Genomic DNA, 18,932 nt, shown 5'->3' with positions numbered 1-18,932 from the left:
GTTTCAAATGTTTTTGGAACTCATTGTTATGCCTGAGTGGAGCATACAACAATAATGGCAATAATAATGGGGGGAAGGGAGGGAGCAGTTATCTCTCCTACACTTTGAAAAGCCCTGAGTGAAGCAAATGATTTGGATTGGAAACATAGCTGTCCACAACCTGCAATGAAAGCACCAAACTTCGTTGATAACTTGAATCTCTTCTGGGGGCGTGGACACCTTCTCAGAGCAGATGGCCACCATCTCAACGGGTCCGGAGTTAAGCTACTAACGGACAATCTCCTCTACTCCCTTCATCCCCCGTCTGCCCCCCTCCGGGATACACTCAACTTTGACACAGTTCAGTCCCAACTCCAACAGCCCAACAGCCCATAGAGCACCAGACAGACTCATCCCTGGAGCCAGCCTCAGCTCGGAGCTGTATGTTCCTCCAGGTCGCCCTCACCCAAACAACGAGCTGACAAGCATGAGAGATCAGCCCCTTTTCGCCTGTGGAATCAGCTCCCAGGAACGATTAGGGCAGGGGTTCCCAAACCTAGGGGCGCGACCCTAAGTGGGGTCGCCTGGAATTCAAATAGGGTCGCCTGAAATTTATATATATATTTTTTTACACCACACACAATTTAATATTACCGAAGATGATTAGGGTCACTTGCTATCTTTTTTTTTTGTTAGTTTTGATTTTTTAGTTTTGAGTTTAAAGTGATCATCTCTAAGATTTCAGTTTTGTTCTCTTGGGTGACACCTATGGTGGTGGGTGGTAATTGCAGGTAAGATCCAAACAGTGTCATGTCACATAATGTCACTATATACTGCGAAGGCTTCATCCAAATGGACATAGCCTCAATCAACATTGTGAGTGACTCTTTTTTTTTTATATGAAAATCTTTGAGATTATAACTTTAAATCAGGATTCTGAGAATAAAGTCAGAAGGGTGAGATAAAAATCAGAATTCGAAGTTACTGTCCGAATTTTGAGAAAAAAGTCAGAAAAGTCAGAATTCTCAGATTAAAGTCAGAATTCTGCGGGGGAAAAGAAGCACATGTGACATCACTGACGATGTCACTGATGATATTATCGATGGTCTACCGGAATTTGAAACGTCTCAGGTCCCTAGATCTATGTGACGTCAAATAGGGTCACAAGCCAAAAAAGTTTGGCTCGCTCGCTGTTTTTGAACCAATTCTTAAGACTCACCTGCTCTGCTTTCCCCTCGGGTCCTGTTTTACATGTGCTTCCCTTTAAACTTGGCTCTCTGAAAATGTTCTCTCTAATTTTAGATTCAGATGACTTTATTGTTCATTAAATTAGCATAAAATAGAAATGTGTCTTTGTCACTGGCCTAAAAAGACAACGCACACCATACACAACAATACACACGGTACACCATACACAACAATACACACCATACGCAACAATACGCAACAATACACAATCATTATCCATTGTGACTGAGTGGCAGGTGGCAGTAATAAAAGTCATGAGTGCATTTGTAACAATGCATAATACACAAGAGTACTTCACAATAAAATACATGTTCATTAAAACAAGTGATGTTGTTGGTTGCAGAATGCCCTAAAGCAGTGGTTCCCAACCTTAGGGTCGCGACCCTAAGTGGGGTCGCTTGGAATTCAAATATTTGAATTGATTTTTTTTTTTTTTTTTTAACACCAGACCCAATACTACTGAAGATGATTAGGGTCACTTGCGATTTTTTATTTATTTTTTACTTTTGTTGTTGTTCTGAGTTTAAAGTGATAATCTCTAAGATTTCAGCTTTGTTCTCTTGGGTGACACCTATGGCGATGAGTGGTAATTGCAGGTGACATCCAAACAGTGTTGCATTATGTGACATTACTAATGTCAGTTATGTCACTATATTGTGCAAAGGCTTCCATCAATGGACCATAGCCTCAATCAACATTGTGAGTGACTCTTAATTTATTTATTTTGATTTAGATGAATGAATGAATTTTCATTTCAAGGAAAAATATCCTAATACAAGAAACAAAAAAAAGCAAAAAAAGTAAATAAGTAATACAACAGTCAAAAACCAGTGAGTAGCAAATAACAAAACAAACACAATCCATACATGCATATTCATACATTTTATAATCATCGTTTTATTATTATTATTATTATTATTATTATATATATATATACATATACCTATATATATATATATACTTATACATACACTTTTTATTTTATTTTATTTTATTATTTTATTATTATTTTTATTTTTTATTATTATTTTTTTTGTCCCCTACATCATTCAGTTACCTAGGAACTAGACTGTAATTTTCCATCATCATGTCTTATACCTTTTTTTAAAGATCAACACATTCTTACTGGATTTTAGTTCTTCCGGCAAAGCATTCCACAACTTCACACCACAGACAGATATGCACCTGCTTTTCATAGCTGTGTTACAGAAGGGTAGTTTCCAATTTTGTTCGCCTCTGAAAATCTTGGAGATTATAACTTTAAATCAGGATTCTGAGAATAAAGTCAGAGTTTTGAGATTAAAGTCAGAATTCTCAGATTACAGTCAGAAAAGAGAAAAAGAAGCATACTATGTGACATCACTGACGATGTCACTGATGATGACATTATCGATGGTGTACCGGAAATTTGAATGCCGGAGTCCCTAGATTTTTGCGACGTCAAAATAGGGTCACAAGCCAAAGAAGGTTGGGAACCCCTGCCCTAAAGAGCAGCCTTAAAAAGAAGGAGGGGGCTTAGGGGGAAGGGTTAGAATAAGGTGTCTTTGTCTTTGTCTTTATTTAAGATCCCCATTAGCTACAGCAGAGCTGCAGCTATTCTTCCTGGGGTCAAACAACTTGCATAGTTTCAAGACATCAAACAATTTGCATAGTTTCAATCACATACAAAATTTACATTCTGTGTAAAAAATACATTCTGTACAAACGGTACAGTTTTGGATATTACATACATACATACTGTACCTTTCAAGGTATTGCATACATCAGAAATACCTACATATCATTACAGATGTGTAGAATATACATAAACTACATCACATATTATGTATATATACCATTACCATATCTTATATACGGTATATAATTATACATATGGGGCCCTATTCTCCCACAGGCCTTCGGCCTGTGGGAGAATATGGCTTTACGCTGCCAAATGCGCTTTAGGCCGAATGGGCGTGGCGCAGTCCCAGAATGGGCGTGTCGGCCTTAAATCTCGGCGTACTGATATCTTCCCACCTGGCGTAAATTTAGTGCTTTGCGCTTTTGAAAACCAGGCCTATTCAGTGCGCCAGTTGCAAGGAGCGCTCTTCTGCCTCTCCCCTGTCACCCTTCTCTGTCTCTCTCTGAAACCAGGCCTATTCAGTGCGCCAGTGCTCTTCTGCCTCTTCTCTGTCACCCTTCTCTCTCAACCTCTGACTCCCTCGCTTAGACAGGCACAACACACTTCCCATATAGGAAAAATAAGTTGTAAGTTGCCTGGCATGTCCCAGCATGCATTGTGCTTCTCCATTTCGCTACTAAATAGCAACAAAATGAGGCGAAATAGATATAAAAGGTCGATCTAAATTAATGTGTAATGGTAACACAACCTGCAATTGTACACATTTCAATATTGGACCAAATGAAACATCGAAATGAATACACCACCCTATGTGAAACATATATGTCCTCCTGGGCCTATATATATCTCTTGTGGATTTAACGTGATTTAGATAAGTGACAGCGGAACGCGCTGTGGAACGCGCTTCTACTGTCATGTGCTATACTGTGATGTCCGCTCCAATAACTTGGCCCTACTTCACATTTAGTTTTACAATAAAAACACATTTATGCAATGACTTTACATAATGTAGGGTATATTTATGTGCATCATTCTACCTGCAGCAGGGGAGAGAAAACGATATATTTCTGGACAAACTTTCACCAATATAAAATTAATCTCATCATATAGGGATAGGCTATATTTTTCTAGCTGATGCCTTTAGAACATTCTTTTCACTTTGATCTTGCTATAGTGTAGCGTATTTACATGCTTGCAGTATTTAAACTGCAGTTAGATTGGTCTGAGAAGCATAATACTATGGAATAATAGCCTATATATGGAGACAGACAGACTGGATGAAGGGAGGGGGGGGGGCAGAGCGCTGGCTTTTGTCTGGTTTTGCTGGACCACTGGAATTGGAGCTTAAAAGGCAAGCGTGCGATTCGTTTATTGCACTTATCCAATGAGCATGACGGTGCATAATTTTACGCTTAAAAGGCGTGGTTGTAATCGTTTAGGCTGCGTGTAGCGCCAAGACCAAGATATCAAGTGCGCTGGTCCACGCCCACTGCGCCAGGCGCTCGGCGTAGAAACTAGGCCGATGCAACGATAGGGGCCATGGTGTGAAGACCAGACTGCTGCTGACGTCCTGAATGGACACCTGAAAAATCTTTTAACCCTTATTTTGGTTTATACCTATAATCACATGATTTCTGTGCGTGTAAATTGGCTGGTATATTTTACTCTTTCTGTGAAGCACCTTGACATTTTGTTGTATATTAAAGTGTGCTATATATAAGTAAAATTTGGGGCGGCTGTGGCACAGGAGGTAGAGCGGGTCGTCCACAAATCAGAAGGTTGGTGGTTCGATCCCCGGCTTCTCCAGTCCGCATGTCGAAGTGTCCTTGGGCAAGACACTGAACCCCGAATTGCTCCCGATGGCTGTGCCAGCACCCTGCGTGGCAGTCGGCCGCCTTCAGTGTGTGAATGGGTGAATGTAAGGCACATTGTAAAGCGCTTTAGATAAAAGCGCTATATAAATGCAGTCCATTTAAAATTCATCATTATTATTATCATCATCATTATTATTATTGTTATTATTATCATTATTATTATTAGTGTTATTACTGTTATTACTATCCCCCTCTCCTCCACCTCCACTCTTTTAGGATTTACAGATAAGATGAATGAATGCTGGTGTTAAACTCCACCACCCCAAAGCCACCCCCCCCCCCATCCCCAACTCCCAGACGCCCTCCCCCGCCCTCCCCCGCCCTGCCTCCCCTCGACCTTCACCCATGCTGGATGTGCCAAGCACACTGCGTCACAGCACACCGGAGAAGAAGAAAACAACTGATGGCCTTGTGCTCCCTGCAGTGTAGCTGGTGCTCCCACTCTCCCGTATCAAAGCTGGGAGCCGCTTCACGTATCAAGCTAGATCAGAACCACCACCAAGAGCTTTTATGTTACTGCCTGTAACTTCCCCCCCTTCCTGTTTTCACTTCAGCAGAATAAGCAAGACATGAAGTAGATCCTTTCATACAGGACCAGTGTTTAGATTCAATTGGGCTGTAAATGAAATGCCAGACCACCACCCCTTCAATGCGTGCCACAAAAAACCTTAACGCTAAGTTTTCTTGTCTCTGACTAACAAGTCTCTTTTGCTTAATGACCTAATTAATACTTATAAACTTGATTTGATGTTTTTAACTGAAACCTGGTTAGACACAACATGACAGAATGGCTATTCTTATTGAGTCTGCAGTGCACCCCCCAGATCTTTTAGATGTTTGGCTGGACCACAACAGCATGGCCAGCCCTCTAAATGCAAATGTTGCTTAGTGAGTGAGTGAGTGATGAAGTTACACCATTGGTCAGCCATGGCACACCCATACATGGTGTCAGTTGGCGCTGCTAGTTACAGTTTCATGGCATGAAACATACCGTAAAGTTAACAGCCACCACCCACACCAACGTCTCTCCTCTATTCAACAGACTCTGTTGAGCGCTTGAAGCAGGAAAACCCACACAGACACGGGGAGAACATGCAAACTCCACACAGATAGTGCTAGAGGCAGGCTAGGGTTCGAACCCACGACCCACTTGCTGTGAGGCAACAGTGCTAACCGCTGAGCCACCGTGCACCATCCATAACCTGTCCAAAATCGCCACAGATTGTGTTTGTCTAGCTGGATGATAACCAGGCTAGAGGCTTTTGGTCTGTCTTTTGGACCCATCCACAGTCGGGGGGCATAGGTTGAGGCGATGTCTCGTCATAGACGCTGGGTTAGCTGGCTCAGCCTGGCTGGGGGCGTGGTCAGGGTGGGGTAAATCCGCCGTTCTATCCATTCAACAAAGTTAGAATTTAGCTGCTAGCCCAGCCAAGGCAGACACGATCGGGGACACCGCAGTAAATGCACATGTGAACAGACGTCTTGTGTTCTGCTCTAGAATCCCCAAACCTGTAGTTAAGAGCTGCAGCACCGTCCTTTGGTGAGTCAGCCCACAACATTTTGTGGGCGTTCCCACACATGCCACAACACACATCTGATCATTTCTGTGCTTGTGTATATAAATCTGAAACTAGAAGCTAGTCCAAAAATGGTAAAAAAAAAAAATACGTCAATGATAATACTGCTGCAGCTTTTGCAGTATAAACACCATGTGTCACCAATGCCCACTGCACATTCTATGCTCTCTTTTCCATTTGTGTGTGTGTGCTTCAGGGCCGTAGCTACCATTGAGGACCCTGAGGTCATTTCCTCAGGATATTTCGACTCGTTACATTACATTACTTTTCTATCATCTATTTGAGTCCAAACGGGTCACCCCCCCATACAGTTCTTATGAAAGGTGAAATTAGCTAGACCAAAACCTTTTTTTTTGGTAAGTAAAGTTGGGCATTTAAACATGGGAAGAACGATTCCCGTTTGGAGTCAGACTCAAGTGGCCATCCGCATAGGTTTCATCTGTCCAAGCCTGAGCTTGCCGCCTGACTTAGGCTTGTTAATCTGAAGAGGTCAAACCTTAGCCACACGTCAAGGGGAATTTTGTTCGGGGGGGCCAGGCCCCCGAACCGCTCCCTAGCAGGACTAGGACTCATGACCTCAGTATTTCTACAGTAAAATTGTTTCTACGGCCCTGGTGTGCTGCTGTTCTTTGCTTTGCACCTAGTTTTCTGTCTGTCTCTGTGTTGCTCAGACTGGAACCTGACTTCCTATGGTTCTCCATCTCCATTTGAACGTGGGGAGACCGGTCTCGTCCTGCCCATCGTCCTGCAGCACCTCACCCCGTTCTACATCTCCATCATCGGTATCGGCGCCGTGGCCGCCGCTGTGATGTCATCGACTGACTCCGCCCTGCTGTCTGCAGCCTCCATCTTCACCTCCAACATCTACAAGAACATCCTGAGGCCCCAGGTGAGGAGTTTCGGAGGCTCGGATAGAAAGATATTCAATTGACTTCATTTAATTTGAGTAGGATACTGTAGGCCGCTTGAGATGTGGCATCCTATTGGGTGGCGAGTTTGCGTTCCAAAATAGAGTACGGGCCAGAAGGTGTGCTTTGAAAGCCAGAAATCTCTGCATCTGGTGAAGTCATCATTGCGTCATTGATCAATACCAACCCCAATCAAAACTTCCGGCTAAAAATAATAATAAAATAAAATAAAAAATGGCTGCGCTGCGCCAATATCATCTAACTCTGAATTAACTAATAATTTAGCCAATTGTATGTAACATACCAAATAAAAGCAAACGGCAATGTCTAAGAATGCAACGCCATGTAACCGGCTCGTTAAGTCTCGCATTCCAGGGAATTACGTTAACGTCTGCGGGTCTTATTGACGTTAGTGGCTAGAGCGCTCGGAGGAGAGACAACTATCTGAAGCTTTCTTTGTTGGAGTCCAGGTATGTTTTACAAGAAAGTGCTCGTAATTGTCGACGATAACGTTATCTGACCTGGCTAACAGTGGATACTCGCTTGCTTGCTGTGTACCGGCTCGAAGTAGTAGGCTACGTTTTTTATTTTACCCCCTTCACTGTCCGCTCCAAAAACAACTCTCTTATTTTGCGCAGTGACCGCCGGAAGTGTTAAAAGGACCCGGAAGAATTTGGCCCACTGTAAGGTCTGAACATAAGGTGAATTATCTCTGACAGATCATATATCGTCATTTTGACCTTTGATAGCAGAGTGCAAGATTTGTTCACAGCACTAGTTGCCATCTATGTCCACAGTGAGATTAGATGCCTGTTATATTGACATATCTGTGTACCGTACATACAGTATTTCAGAGTGCAGGACAAACCAATAGAAATTAAGAAGATGACCCAGATGGGACTCGAACCCACAATCCCCAGCTCCGGAGGCTGATGCCTTATCCATTAGGCCACTGGGTCAACCACGCATAGTGAACGGTCCATCTGCATCCCAATGCTGCATTGAGAGGGCTCCAGCAACTAAGATCTGAGCTCACATCACCAGATTCAAAATCCACAGAGGCGAAACGGTGGATCTTCAGAAATCAGAAATAAGAGGAAAAGATGACGGAAACCCCAATAAATACACTGTTTAAAAAAATAATAATAACAGAATGTGGTCAAATAGTAGATGCAAATACTTCTTAGTGCTACAAATACTCCTTGGTGCTTGTTTTAACCTACCTTGAGTACCAGGTGGGTGGAGTAAATGCTGTAGACCAGTGATTCTCAACCCTTTTCATATCAAGGACCTCTTAATTTAGTCCACATTGGAGCCATGGATTTGATGAGATTTTGTCTCTCATACCGCAATCTATTTTTGATTGTTAGATATAATTTTGTCCAGAATTCCATGACTGTCTAAATTGCAGGTAGAGACTATGATCAAAACAGTCTTCTTCTACATGCTCTAATGATGTTCACTTCTTGTCAATGAAATAATGCTGTGTGAGTGACCTCGGTCCAAATTTATGCACCGTCCACATCATCATCATCATCATATTATTATTATTATTATTATGATTATGATTATTATTATCATCATCATATTATTATTATAAGGGTTCCCTTGATAAAGATGCATGGAAAGGCTGTATAATATACAACACCTGTACTGTGCTAAAATGCCAATATGCCTGCATATGTATTAGTTTAGCCTACAGGCAACAAAGCTGTATTTTCAATGGAAATCATTTCTTGTGTCTGTCTGTAACTCAGCAGGAATGATGATGATAATGAGAAAAGGAGCAGATATGATGGTTAAAACTGAATAATGGCATCATAACAGTCTAATCCTAATGTCGATTTAAAATTAGATAGTCCTCTAAATCTGGCTTCAAATGGCCAACATTTGAGAAAAACATAAAAAATAAAAATCTGCGGCGACCTGAGGTCGGCGCCTTGGGCCTGTACAAGATGTGTCCCCTCCACCTTTGAAATCAAAGCTCCGCCCATGCGCCCCATTCATTGAGTTAAGCATGGCTTCACATTAGCACGAGGAACTGATGGCTATCGGGTGGCAACATCCGTCTTCTTATACCCATGAACCCTTGCGGTTTGGGCTGGTTTCCCCGTCGGCGGGTTTGGATTACCACCTCGCTCCAAATGACTCGTGCTGTCAGGGCGTCTCGGCGACGTCATTCGGAGTTCAAATGTCGTTGTTCTCAACGCCTCCCCCCCCCCGCGCGCGCCCCCCCCCGGCTCCCAACTCAGCAGCTGACACAAGGTTGCATTTCAGAAAAGGCTATTTACTTTGAACTCACCGCAGGACAAAAAGGAAGCTATAGGCTTCAGGGTGAGTCGATGCCAAAATCAACAAAGGTGAAAAGGAACCGGGGAGGACAAAACTATCTCTCCTTACAAAAGAAAATGAAACAAAATACAATCTCCTCACTACACAAACAGGAGAACGAGAGGACCTTGAGAAAAATCGACGCACCCCTACTGCTTCCTAAAGCCATCAGCGAAGAAAAGCACAACACACAATAGTACAATATTACACTCCCCGCCGAGCGGCTTGGGACTATGACGAAATCCACACAAACGGAGAGGGAGTGGGTAGCAAGCAGTGTTGTAGTCGAGTCACTATATCTCGAGTCCGTGTTGAGGCTCGAGTTCCGAGTGTTTGAGTCCGAGTTCGAGTTACTGAGCGTGAGCGTGAATGTAGGTGGAACACACGTGTCTGCCCTTTGCAAGTCACAGTATTAATATAGCATCAATATCTTATGCCAAATTAGTAGGGCCTAGTACCAAAAAAAAAGTCTTTATCAATTAACAACTTCCCAGTCCGAATGCATGGATGCTCGAGTCTAAGGGTGCTTTCTCACTGGTGCCCCGGTACCGTTCCCGAGCACACTTGTCCCCAAATTGACCCCAGTTTCTGAACATTTGACGAGTGTGAACGTTACGTTCCGTTCCGTTCCGCGCCCGGGCGCGCAACGGGGAACAGTGACAGGATCCACTTGAAAAGGTGGTCTGGGGAACACTTTGGCGTGCCCGAGCACGGAAACACTTGCGAGTGTGACAGCCAACCGTTCCGAACCTCATAGACAACACACGGGCGAGGATAAACTCCAGGCATAGCTGATGATGCAAGTGCACTCTGTTCCGTTTCCGAGCGCGGAAGAAATGTTGTAATGTGAAAGCTGACCAGCGGGGGAGAGGGGTGGGGGGGGCAATCGTTCCCGAGTGCGGAACGGGACCGTTCGCAGTGAGAAAGCAGCCTAAGTCCGAGGTAGCAGTGCTCCTGTCCAAGTCACGCCTGACTACTACAACACTGGCAGGTAGGGCGAGGGTGTGTTCAGTTCCGTTATGTTACCACACACGCTTTACATAGCATCATCACGGTATAGTACATCATATATCTACACACATCACAGGTTACATACATAGTACACATTTTACTAGATTATATGTAGGGGTGCACTGATCGATCGGCAAGCAATCTGTATCGGCCGATTTTTACCTCAAATATGCGATCGGCTGATTGCCGATATTTCGGCTGATTGCCGATATTTTTTTTTATATTATTATTATTATTTATTTTTATTTTATTTTAATAAAAAAAAAAGCCCTATCACTAATCAGGCTTTCCAACGATATAAAATACAATGCCAATTGGTATTATTAAAGGGGAGAAATAATTGACCGAAATAACGTTTCCAAACTTTTTTTGAGGAGTTTATATATCGGTGATCGGTGATCGGTAATCGGTGATCGGTCGATGATCGGTTGGGCAGATATTTCCCATAGGCGATCGGCGGCAAAAAATGTGATCGGTGTACCCCTAATTATATGCATTGCTATACTACACAAACACAGCATATCTTTAGACTGGGAATCCACATGCAAACTCCACACAGAAGGTACCAGGGTGGAGATTCGAACCCACGACCTTCCTGCTGTGAGGTGACAGTGCTATCCACTGAGCCACCGTGCCACCGTCTTGGTAGAGGCTGGTTTGGGATTGGGCCACTCATTCACAACATCAGACACGTGTCACAGAATGACATATCAGATGACGATCAGGATGTCACGATACTAGAATTTCGACTTCGATACCGATACCCAGGAAAATAACGATACTCGATACCAAGGGGGGATGGGGGGATGACAACATATCAAGAGGTATAAAAATAAACAAAAGACAGGACGGACAGACGCATGCTTTTCCATAATCTAGGCCTGATAAATCAATTTTACACAACAGATTCATCAGCCTATCAGAACACGTTTAGCTTGTTGAAGCACAACAGATACACACCAATGATAGGGAGGGAAAAATCAATAGTATGTTTGATTTTTCATTCAAATAAAGTACGGCTGGTATCCATACTGTCGAAAATGAGTATTGTGTCTGTTTCAAATTTTTAGTATTGATACTTATCGATACTTCTGACAACCCTAGTCTTAACCAGTCCCTCCAGAAAATTGCGTTTTTGCGATCGCAATATTTAACGCAAATTCCACAAATCTCCGCAGGATATTTGCACGGGCTTGCAATTTTTCAAAATTCCCAGGATTTCTCTGCAAGAACGGCAAAACAGGTTCCTCAACTTGCAATTTTTGTCAGTTGCCGCAATTTTAATGCAGAAAATCACATAAAACTTTGTAAATTCCATTGAAATTTTGGAGAAAGTTGCGATTAGGTAGCAGTTAGAAGAAGAAAAAGCAAGTCCCCCCAACCCCCCAACTTGCAATTTTTGACAGCAATTTTACCGCAAAAAGGTGATATAAAACGTTGCAAATTGCATCGCAATTTTTGAGAAAAAATAAAAAAATTTGACCACACGAAAAACACCTTTCTCGCTCTCTCCCCCGCAGGCGTCGGAGACAGAGATCCAGTGGGTAATCCGTGTGTCGGTGGTGGTGTTCGGGCTGGCGGGCACGTCTCTCACCTTCCTGGACAACAGCGTGCTGATGATCTGGATGCTGCGCTCGGACCTCACCTACACTCTCATGCTCCCGCAGCTGGTGTGCGTCCTCTTCTTCAGCATCTCCAACGGCTACGGCGCCGTCATGGGCTGCACGGTGGGCATGCTGCTGAGAGTGTTGTGCGGGGAGGCGCTGCTCGGCATACCGGCCATCCTCCTCTTCCCGGGATGCACTCTGGAGGACGGCGTTTACGTCCAGCGCTCTCCCATCAGGACCATCTGCATGCTCTCTGCCATGGCCTCCATCTTGTTGTTCTCCTACCTGGCTTCTCTGCTCTTCAACAAAGGTTTTGTTCCGGAGAAATACGACGTGTTTAACGTGACGGCCCAGCAGGCGCCGCAAACGGACAACGTCGCCAAGACATACCTCGAGGTCGAGAACCCAAAACTGCAAAGCGAGAATGACGAAGTGTCAGAACCAATGCTAGAATCAACATTTTAGCTAAAGAGTCAAGAATGTTGTGTAAATAAGACATCTTATTTCAAATACATTTTTATTTTGGAATCCGTATGGACTGGTTTGAGAACAAATGTATGTCATTTATGATGAGATACTCCTAAGTATCTTCTTTTATTTTTGTATACTTTTATGTACAACATAAATACACACAAAAAAGGTTATCAAGAAAAAAGCAATGTGAAAAACAAGAGTATCAAAGTCACGCCCTTCTTCCACGTTCAGCATTCAAACCAAGATATTTCATCCGCCATTCATTCCTCCATCTACATTTTGTTAAATTCTCATAAAATAAGTTTTCCTAAGGTCAAACTAAGTGATTCAACTATATTTAGAGATATATACTATACTATATTTACTATACTATATTTATTTGAGGTCAGTGGCCTTGTGGTCTGAGTGTCCGCCCTGAGACTGGGAGGTCGTGAGTTCGATCCCCGGCGAGTCATACCAAACACTATAAAAATGGGACCCATTTGCCTCCCTGCTTGGCACTCAGCATCAAAGGGTTGGAATTGGGGGGTTAGATCACCATATGATTGCCGAGCGCGGCGCTGCTGCCGCTCACCGCTCCCCTCAGGGGATGGGTCAAACAAATTTCACACATTGTGGGACTTTACCTTTACCTTAGAATCAGGACCGACCATAGAACATTTCACTCGGACCATAATTAAAAAAGTTATCTTTTTTTTAAGTTTTTTTTTTTTTTTGATGATGAATGGCGGATGAAATCCCTTGGTTGGTATGCCGAACGTGAAAGAGGGCGTAACTTTGGCTCTATTTCACAGCTGTGCTCTCTCCATGTTGGAAGCTCAAGTGTTTTCTCTGTCATTTTATGTAGCAGTGGTGTTTGGAGATCATTTAAAAATGTGTTTTGTTTTTCACATCCATCCTTGCTTTGGTCCATGTTATGATTCTAGTGGAGGCTGCAGTGTAAAAAAAAAAAATCATTACTTTGGATACTCAAGTACATTTGGGTAAATAATACGTACATTATTTATCTATCAGAAGTGACTGTTCTTGCTGTGCGGCACCACTGCTGAGCGAAGACAGACAAATCACTGACAGAGCTACTTGAACAAACCAACGATGAGCTCTATTATGTGGAGAATGCCAACTGGTCAGATTATGTTCTACTCAGGGCTGGGAAAAGACCTATTCCATGCAGGCAAAGGGACTACAGTCATCTGAAATGTGTAACTATAATCAGTTAATTAAAAAAAAAAGTAATGAAAGAAAATCCCTCCTACCTCTTTCCGTCAGAAGGTTTTTCCTCACACATGCATTTGATCGCAAACCTGACTCTGCCAGATGGCGGCGGTATTGTTGTGAAAACAATAGCGCCCCCATCTGGCAGAGTCAGGTTATTCGATCGCGTTAAGGTCAGGAATATTGCGCTTAATATGTTGTCTTGGGGCTTTTGGCTATCTCCCGTACACTCCTTGTGTCCTTGTTGCTTGTAACGTTTGTGATCTAGGAATTTAAATGTGCTATTTGTAGCATGTCCGCATCAATAGTCATTTTTAGACATTAGCACAATTGACCGATCCGACCCCCGAGTTACTGTTGCTGAGTAAGTCAACCTTTTAGCCTAAGCTGACAGTCAAACACGAGTGTCAAACAAACATTAATATCTCAAAAAAATATACAATTTATCGCTTATATTTTGACATTGTGAGTGGGAGCAGAAGTAGCTGAAGGGTTTGATGTATAAGTATGTAGCGTTAAAGTTGTGTGAACTGTCCCAGTTTAAAAATGTGTGAATCTAGTTTCAAAAAAGTCACTTTTATGCCTTTTGAAGCGTTTTCTAAACATCGCGTAAAAAAACCCAAATAAAACGCATTTACATTTCAAAAGTCATAAAAGTGATTTACGTTTGTGAAGATTATCCTGCTGAACCCAAATTACCGCTCCCATAAACTTTTGTTAACCACAGACCTTATTTTATGCAATTAAGTGCAATCCCCATTCTAAAACCCCATTGACTTTTCCCCATAAGATCCAGGAAGTCCGGGACTTCCACCTTACGACTACAAAAATACACACTGGTGTGAGATTGAGTCGACCAATCGTCTCCACCATGGTCTTGGTAGTTATACCAAGGAATCACACAATTAATTTCATAATGGTATATTGATGTTGAAAATGCTACATATAGCACCCACCTATAGCTTCTCCTACTGTGTGCTCAAGTCAGCCTCTGGATCAGCTAAACGCATGAAAGGTAAATGTAAATTGGATCAAGCCCTTGGTCAGTATTGTAGGTACGCATACTCCACTGCTTGAAGATGACAGGCAGTGTAGAGGACAAAACGTGACATTACTTTACAAAAATAACTGGCCTGCGTTTGATCATTCAGCACGGGACTCTATGGCATGCAGGGGCTGTGACAGATGTCCTGGTTTGCACCCCTCCCTCCGATGGCTGTGTCAATCTAACTCAGGGGTGTCAAACATACGGCCCGGGGGCCAGAACCGAGCCGCCAGAGGGTCCAATCCGGCCCGCAGGATCACTTTACAAAGTGTGGAAATTGCACTGAGACGTCCTTCAAACCCATTTTTCACATTTTGATTGATTGATTGATTTTATTCTGGATAAAGAACAACAACATCCAAGGGATGCACATGTAAAAGTGTAAACACTTATTTCCAACATGCTCCCTGGTCGTGTAAAAACAGGACAAAACAATAACACGTAGCATCATAAACAACAGAACAAGAACAGTCAAGAAGAAAAAGAACCGGACATAATGAACCAACATAGGTTTCCACAATCATTTCAGCATATTATTCTAGCTTGCTCAGCAAGAATTTTTTTTTCCAGAAGGTTTTTAAAAACCATTTAGAGAATTTGCAGATTTAGTTCAGGATTTGACACCTTATATTGATGCAACCTGGGAAGGCTAAGAGGCACCAGGTTCCAGGAGCAAGTTAGCGTAGTAAGTGCCGGTAGCCTATTTGTGTTTTCTGTATTCATCATCACTATAAATGATCAACTATTTTCATTACCCTTGATTATAGAGAAGAATTCCACAGTCGGCGTCAATTGGAAATGCACAGTTACAGACAGTAGATTGGATGATGTGATAGGCCTATGGCAGCTGTTACAGACAGTAGATTTGATGTGATATAGGCCTATGGCAGCTGTTACAGACAGATTTGATGTGATATAGGCCTATGGCAGCTGAGATAACCCTATGTGAAAAGAAGGTCTTCTTAAAATGTAATTCATTACACAAAAAGAAACGGGAAAATGTGGAGGTGTTGTTATTTATCGGTTATTATGCATTGATTTTGTTTGTCTGGCCCACTTGAGACCAAATTGGGTCCCATGTGACCTGTGGACTAGAATGAGTTTGACCCCCCTGATCTAAGTCAAGGTAACATCAACATGGTATGAAGCCATCTCACTCCTGCCTTGTCTGTCTGCCAAAAACTCTGCTGGAACAATCGTCCCAAGGCTAGCTTAGATAATGTCTTCTATTATAAGCCTGCTTTCCAACAGCCAGCCCTCTTAGCCTGTTGTTCTGTAGACCGGCGGCCAAGTTCATGGTGAGGTTGCAAATAAAGCCACTTCTTAACATGCAGTGGAATCCGTATTATAACCTGCACCTAGCCGGTTGGCCTGCATGTTAAACAACAATTAGCCGGCCTACGCGCACTCCCGAGACTCCGTATCTTATCTACCTCGACCACCGGTATAAGATCCGCTTCCACGCAAGCGCTGGTCATGTTAAACAGTGGAACGATATGATCCGCATATGTCTGAGTGGGCGGGTGTGGCTCTTCGTGACTCACTTCACGTTCGGTAGTTTATTAATTAATGAATCGTTCGGGCAATCGCTTATATCAACGAGCAAACTCACGGTTTCCTCAAGTGCTGCAAAAACGGCTTGGTTTGTTAAGTGGGTGCTAGAATGACCGTGCTTTCCGAGGTGAGGGCTGGCTTGACTGCAGAGAGGCAGCAGGGAAGGAAAGTGAAAAGTGGAGCAGAAACGCGCTCCTGAGAATACGAGGCAGCAGGATGACTGAAGCAAATGAAACAACTATCACAAAGAGCAGCCGACATTCTGACACTTTTTGCGCAATGCGTGCCGCTCTATCTGCCTGTTTGTCTCTCTGCCAGTGCCCGCATGTCTGTTTAGTGTGCGTGTGTGTGTGGCATGTCATTTTTAACGCTGTTCATAACGAGCAGAGCGTGTTTAGGCTATCGTATGGCTCCATCCCCAAATTAATTTTCATCGTCCCTGACGCTACTGTGCGCCCACACTGCGGAGTGGATAGGAGCTGACTGACTCTGACTGATAGGCTATCAAAGTTTTGTGGGGAGAAATACATTTCAAACTAGTCAGATATGACTTGAATGTCATAAAATAAATCACCCACAGTGATTGACGACAGTCCGACCACTATTTTGACTGCGTGGCTTTATGTAGCTTAACAAAGGCATTTTTGGCACATTGCCACCCCTCGTTGTCAATGGACTCCGTTAAAACATGTTTTTTGAAGTCTCCAGATTTGTCAGGCAGGCAGACTGTGCATCCACACTGTGGAGAGGATAGGAGCTGACTGACTGATAGGCTATCAAACTTTTGTGGGGAGAAATAAATTTAAAACAAGTCAGATATGACTTGATTTGTTTTTGTTTGGTTACAAATTCGCTAAAGCTGTTTCCTATCACATTTCTTGTTTTTGATAGATGCTACCGCGCCCCCCCCCCCCCCCCCCCCCCCCCCCCCCCCCGCCGCCCACTGGCAGAAAAAACGGCTCATATCCAGTTGTTTCTTAACAAAGACCCCTCATGTTTAGAAAGGCAAAACCTGAAAATATCCTGTTCTCTCTAGCAGGACATGATCCAGATAACATGTTTAAAAGGCACTTAAGTGAGTGAGATGTGGGTTAAAGGATGGGTTTTCCGTGGGGAATATGAATATATATTAAATCTCACGCCCCTAAGGTTTTCGAATCCGTTGAAATTTTTGAAATTGGATATTCACTGCCAGAGATATCAAGCATCTCTCACATATTTTTTGGGCCAGCCGACGCGTTTCGCGTCATCTGGCCTAAGTCCGCCTTGCGGAAGTCGTGCACCTATGAACTACAACTGTTGTTGGCCATGGTCCCGCCTCTAGAGGTCCTCCACGCCCCTTCAGAGGCCTTGACCAAAACAAAAACGCAGCCATCTTGTCAACCGCCTAGCCTGCTGTAGCTAATATTAGCTTCCCATAGTTCCTTGCAAAGAGACCATTATCTCGGGAACGGAAGCACTAATCGACACGGGACTGGCGGCATTGGAAAGCTCGTCAAATTTTACATCTAGTAGTAGGTGGGTTGAAGTAACGAAATCAACGCTGAGCAATGTACCCGTTTTTACACATTTTTACAGAAAATAGTTACAACATCAGATGCGCGTAACTCCTACGAAAATGCCTTAAAATGCATGAATTTTTTTTTATGAAGACATCTCCCGACATATATACTACCGTTTACATTTGGTGCAATTTGGAGGCAATTGATTTTCGATTTATTTTCGATTTATTTCTTCTTCTCTCCATGTCTTCTCTCCATGTCTTCTTCTTCTTTGAGTTTTATGGCGGTTGGCAAACATATATGTGCATTACCGCCACCTACTGGAGTTTGATATCAGCCAAACGCCTGAGGGGTGGGCATGGAAACGAAGGCCACGCGAGCCCAGTGCATTGTGGGAAATGTAGTATTTCGAGTCCCCGCACCCCCCCCCCCCACCACCCCCCCCCCCCCCACACACAGAGTGGATTTCTGGTGATATCTCAGGCTGTAAACAACCAATTTCAAAAATTTCAACGGATTCTAAAACCTTAGGGGCGTGAGATTTAATATATATTCATATTCCCCACGGAAAACCCGGCCTTTAAGTGTATGGAGTAGTGTAGATGCAATGTAATTAATAATACAATAATGACTTTATTTTTTTTATAGCACAATCAAATAAAAGATACAAATAGATTCAATCTCATTGAAAGGCTAGTTTAAAAAAGAAATCTGTGTTTTTAGCTGATGTTTGGTAGAAAATGTGGGTGTAGCTGTGTGATGTTTGACCTGTGTAGTAGTTTTATTCCACAACTTACTCCAAAATGTAGGTTGGGGCAAATCTATTTACTCGAATCTATTTTACTGCCTTATAGGTAATCAATCAAATCTCACGGCAATTGGAAGCCAATGAAGGAACACTCCAGTTAATTAAGGCATAGTGCAGATTAGGGTTAGATAGATATATAATATTATCCATTTATAGGCAAATATTGTCCATTATATTA

At 43.0% G+C, this 18,932-nt stretch overlaps 1 protein-coding gene across 1 annotated transcript in view; it reads left to right on the top strand.

The window, feature by feature from the left end:
* The window catches only part of LOC310789152 (high-affinity choline transporter 1-like), a gene marked incomplete at both ends in the record, with an annotated part of 44,568 nt that extends 31,947 nt beyond the window's left edge, over nucleotides 1-12,621 (top strand). Inside the window, 2 exons of the mRNA XM_083650741.1 lie at nucleotides 6,971-7,188; nucleotides 12,070-12,621. Of these exons, the coding sequence (XP_083506867.1) occupies nucleotides 6,971-7,188; nucleotides 12,070-12,621 (770 nt within the window). The remainder of the gene's footprint in view (nucleotides 1-6,970; nucleotides 7,189-12,069) is intronic.
* Between the last annotated feature and the right edge of the window lie 6,311 nt (nucleotides 12,622-18,932).

The sequence above is a fragment of the Poromitra crassiceps genome (genome assembly GCF_964638095.1).
Source record: "Poromitra crassiceps genome assembly, chromosome: 14".
NCBI lineage: Eukaryota > Metazoa > Chordata > Actinopteri > Beryciformes > Melamphaidae > Poromitra > Poromitra crassiceps.
Note: the sequence above shows the minus strand (reverse complement) of the source record. Positions and strands in the feature narration are given on the sequence as shown.